At 47.1% G+C, this 3,971-nt stretch overlaps 1 protein-coding gene across 1 annotated transcript in view; it reads right to left on the bottom strand.

The window, feature by feature from the left end:
- Window positions 1-373: 373 nt before the first annotated feature.
- The window catches only part of LOC105617340 (potassium/sodium hyperpolarization-activated cyclic nucleotide-gated channel 2-like), a 7,441-nt gene continuing 3,843 nt past the window's right edge, over window positions 374-3,971 (bottom strand). The window contains exon 4 of the mRNA XM_012198903.1: window positions 374-496. Within this exon, the coding sequence (XP_012054293.1) occupies window positions 374-496 (123 nt within the window). The remainder of the gene's footprint in view (window positions 497-3,971) is intronic.

The raw sequence follows: 3,971 nt of genomic DNA, 5'->3' as shown, positions 1-3,971 counted from the left end.
GATCTCTTGTATTTTGTACGAGCCATTTCGTCCTAATCCTAATAATTAGACCACCGAGGCTTCTATTATTTCGATAAAACTACGATTATTTCTAAAATTAATAGTTTTATAGAAATAATCGTTGTATGTATGTATGCACAAAATGCAGGTGTCATTATATGTATATGATTTGCATTAAAAATTGCTGAAAGTTACGAAGGATCTTCCATCATGGATGCGCATAAATCGATACGTCGCTTTTTCGAGTAGTGATTTTTTGCATCGTCGCCGCGAGGGAATGGACGACGTATGGGTTTAGGCGTATTCAATTTCTCTGTTCGCGTACCGTCACCCGTTGAGCGATAAACGGCGACTTTAGTTCGGACAATGACGTTCAATGTAGCGTGACGGGATGATACGTTGCGGGTGCCCGACCACCCGCCGGGAAGCTCTTGGTTGCTGAACATGGGGGCCGCACATCATTACCCACCGTTGTTGACACTAGCTTATAAACGTCGTCATTCGGGCTCGGGGATGTGTGACGGACAGTCAACATCGTGATGCCACGTCACGACTGGAAGCTAACATTCGATGGAGGTTGGAAAAATCCCCAACCTGCTACCTTGCTTTAATTTGTTAACCTTAACGAATGACATTATTAGTTTTTTTTTTATCGATAGGAGATTACCACGAACATGACAAACGTACATGTCAGTCCTACAATTACTATCTATATGATACTTTGTGAATACTTCTTTGCAGAAATAGAAGACGTGTATAGAAACATACACTGCTTCTCGGCACATGTTTCATATTCCGCTTGACTGAGAATTTGATGGAGTAACGGGCTGAAGGTACCGAAACAAGATAGAAGAATAGTAGGAACTCGCAAAGCGGCACAAGCGCAGTTGCTCGGGCGTACATGGGGCGGAATATAAGCTCCGATAAATCCGACTGCGCAGTTAAAAATTGATGTAGTAGTTTCGGAAGTGCATGGGGCCGGCGGTTAAGTCACGTATGTAGTCAACGGTAAACGGAAGCCCATATCAATAAGTATCGGCTGTGTATCGGGATCTCTGCGCGCGAACGAGCGGGGGATGAACTGAGAGGGAGGAAAAGGGGGAGAGATGGCGCGCCGTGTTGTATAGAGAGCTAGTCGATGGGATGGCGGTTCCAAGGCCGGGGGTAAAATAATGGGGGCGGACGCTCGACTCGAAACATTGACGTTGCCCGGCGCGCTTACAAACACACCGACACCAATCGAGCATGGCTCTTCCTACACAAAACCGATGTAGGGGGGCTTCGTTGGCCAGGCGGCCGGTTGGCTTTACGGGGGGGGAGGGGGAGGAGAAGGGGAGAGAGAGAGAGAGAAAGGGAAGGGAGAGAGAGAGAGAGAAAGAGAGAAAGAGAAAGAGAGAGGTAGGAGTGGAGGGAGGGAAGAGTAGAGAACGGAAGATAGAGTATCAAGAGAGGCGCGGAGGGAAGAACACGGAGAGGATGAGGGAAATACGCATATATATCCTTGTACAACGTTCTATGCCATCGATGCGGCTCGTGTTTAACGCCCTTATAAATGTGTAATGCGTATATACTTGAAAGTGGGAACGATCGGGACGTGGGACGGGAGGACGGCAGAGGACCGGGTGTAGGACGTACCCGCAACTCGCCGGGGTGGGCCCTCTGCGTATCGATAAACGATCAATCAACCGGTACACCTATGGACGAGGCCACCGAGGGTAAAAGAGGCGGCGGTGGTAGCGGCGGGAAGGCAGAGATGGTCGGAGGAGAAGGAGGACGTAGGGGTAGGAAGTACAAGGGATGAGAGAACGGTACGATGGTGGGTGAAGATGGGTATGTGAGAGGAAGGATGGAAGGGGTTGAACGGAAACAGCGGTAGGGGCAAAAGACAGAGGAGGCACGAGACGAGCGGAGTGAGGGTAGCGCGGGGGAGGGTGGCGGCTTGCAGAGTATCGACCCATCGCAGAGGAGAAGGCAGCCAGGGTCGCCGTCGCCGGGTTTTGTTGATGTAGGTGTACACGCTCCGCGTATCTGTCTATCTGGATATCTGCGCGAAGACGTTACGAGACTCAATCTCGCTGTCGCATCGGCGATACGAGTCTGAATCGTTTCCATGCTTTAATTCCGTTGAGGCATACCACTCGGGAGTATTCTGCGATTTCTCCAACGTATATGCTATTCAATCTTGACCCTCGGGATTTACTGCTTGTCTGACATGACTGCAATAGAATATGTCTACGATTTCGCTTTAATCTCGGAGGTACATACTTGTACGTCATGAGTCCTTAATAAGAATGTGCATAGTAAGAAGATTTACAGAACTTCTTAGATCATTAATGTCCCTTTAACCTGAAGTAATCTTCATTTTATGGACTTTCACATTCGCCACTATGCTCTCGAAGTATACATTCCGCCTGAGTATCCAAGAGCAACGAGCTCAATGTCTATATTTCTACGACGTGTTTTCTCTCATCCTCCAATGTGTATTTGAGACGACAGGGAAGCTATTAGAGAAGAAACGCGATCATTGAAATAGCCGAGTCAAATTATCTGCGGCATATGTATATCGATGTATTTTAAAGGACATATCGCGATTCCGTATCACTCATGCACCGTTAAGCACGTTAACGACTTCAAACTGTCTGGAATGCATCGCGTCTTCAGCGTCTTCAGCGTTGTCATCGTCTTGCTTATCATAAACGACATGTTCAATCGGAGAAGCTCGTTTCGGATGTATCATCACGTGTACGTCTTTCTCATTTTTACTCTTCGTGTACTCTCACCTGCTCCCACATGTTTCCGCTTCGTTTTAAGCAGCATGCACGCCGCTTAACTCGCACAGAGGGGGAACAATGTACAGCCACCGAGCGTAGCTACGTGGATCTGCCCATTGTGGGGTCAGGTGGGTCGTCGGTCGGCGGAGAGCTCGTTGGCTGGCTCCGCGGGGTGTGGCCATATAACCATAGCCACAACGATTCTCTCCTCTCTCTCTCTCTCTCTCTCTCTCTCTCTCATCTACTCTCGCGGTCTCATTCTCTTCGTCTGTCCAATTTCTCGTTTCATCGTCGCGTTTCACTCTACGTTCGCTATGCAGAGTTAACGTGTTTCGTCTTGCTCTTGCTAACTGAATCCACGACTGTACTGATAACAATAGCGAGCTCTTTCTTCCTTTTCTCTCTATCTTTCGTTCGTACTATCCTAACGCTTAGTGTTCCCCTTTCTGAAGTCGGTGCGCGCGCGGCAGTAGGGATACGCCAGTGCGTGTACGCCATCGGGAGCTACCAAGCAGGCGCATCGTCGGCCTATTACAATGGCCAGCCCTCCTAAACGTTTCATTGTCATCGGCGTTCTCTCTGCCCATGCGTCGATGCGCGCGAACCATTGTTTCTCGTCGAATGGGCGGCTCTCCACCGCCAACGAGACCATCGTTATCGGACAATATCGCGCAGTTTCCACGGTGAGGCCAGCCAAGGCGTGAGTTTCTGCGCGATCGACCATCCATGATCGCCAGTACTAGAGTATATTAATTGCTTTTATGTAGCGATGCAATCCCCTTCTGTTGGAAAGGTGATGCGATATCATTAGTATGATAGATTTGTCAGCTGTTTGATCAATTATTAGATGTATAAATTTCACTTCACAAATCGATGATTGTTTTTATTGCAACATTAATGTAATTTATCTTTAAATTTGTGCATCAAGCTATTGCAATTTTGTAGCATGTACATTGTAACTCTTCTTTCTCTCTCTCTCTTTCTTTTCCTCTCCTTTCTCTTTCTCTCGCTCTCTATCCCTCCCTCTCTTTTTAAGAATTAATGTTTAATTATTATATCATTTTATATATATATATATATATATATATATATATATATATATCTACTACGTATTGTCTACGTTCGTTTCGTTCGTTTCGTTACCTTACTTATTGTAGTAACGGTAACGGACGGCGACGAACCAACGTACTACCTTACCTT

The sequence above is a fragment of the Atta cephalotes genome (genome assembly GCF_000143395.1).
Source record: "Atta cephalotes unplaced genomic scaffold scaffold00012, whole genome shotgun sequence".
In the NCBI taxonomy this organism is placed as follows: Eukaryota; Metazoa; Arthropoda; class Insecta; order Hymenoptera; family Formicidae; genus Atta; species Atta cephalotes.
The sequence above is the reverse complement of the archived record's forward strand: the minus strand, read 5'-3'. Positions and strand labels throughout refer to the sequence as shown.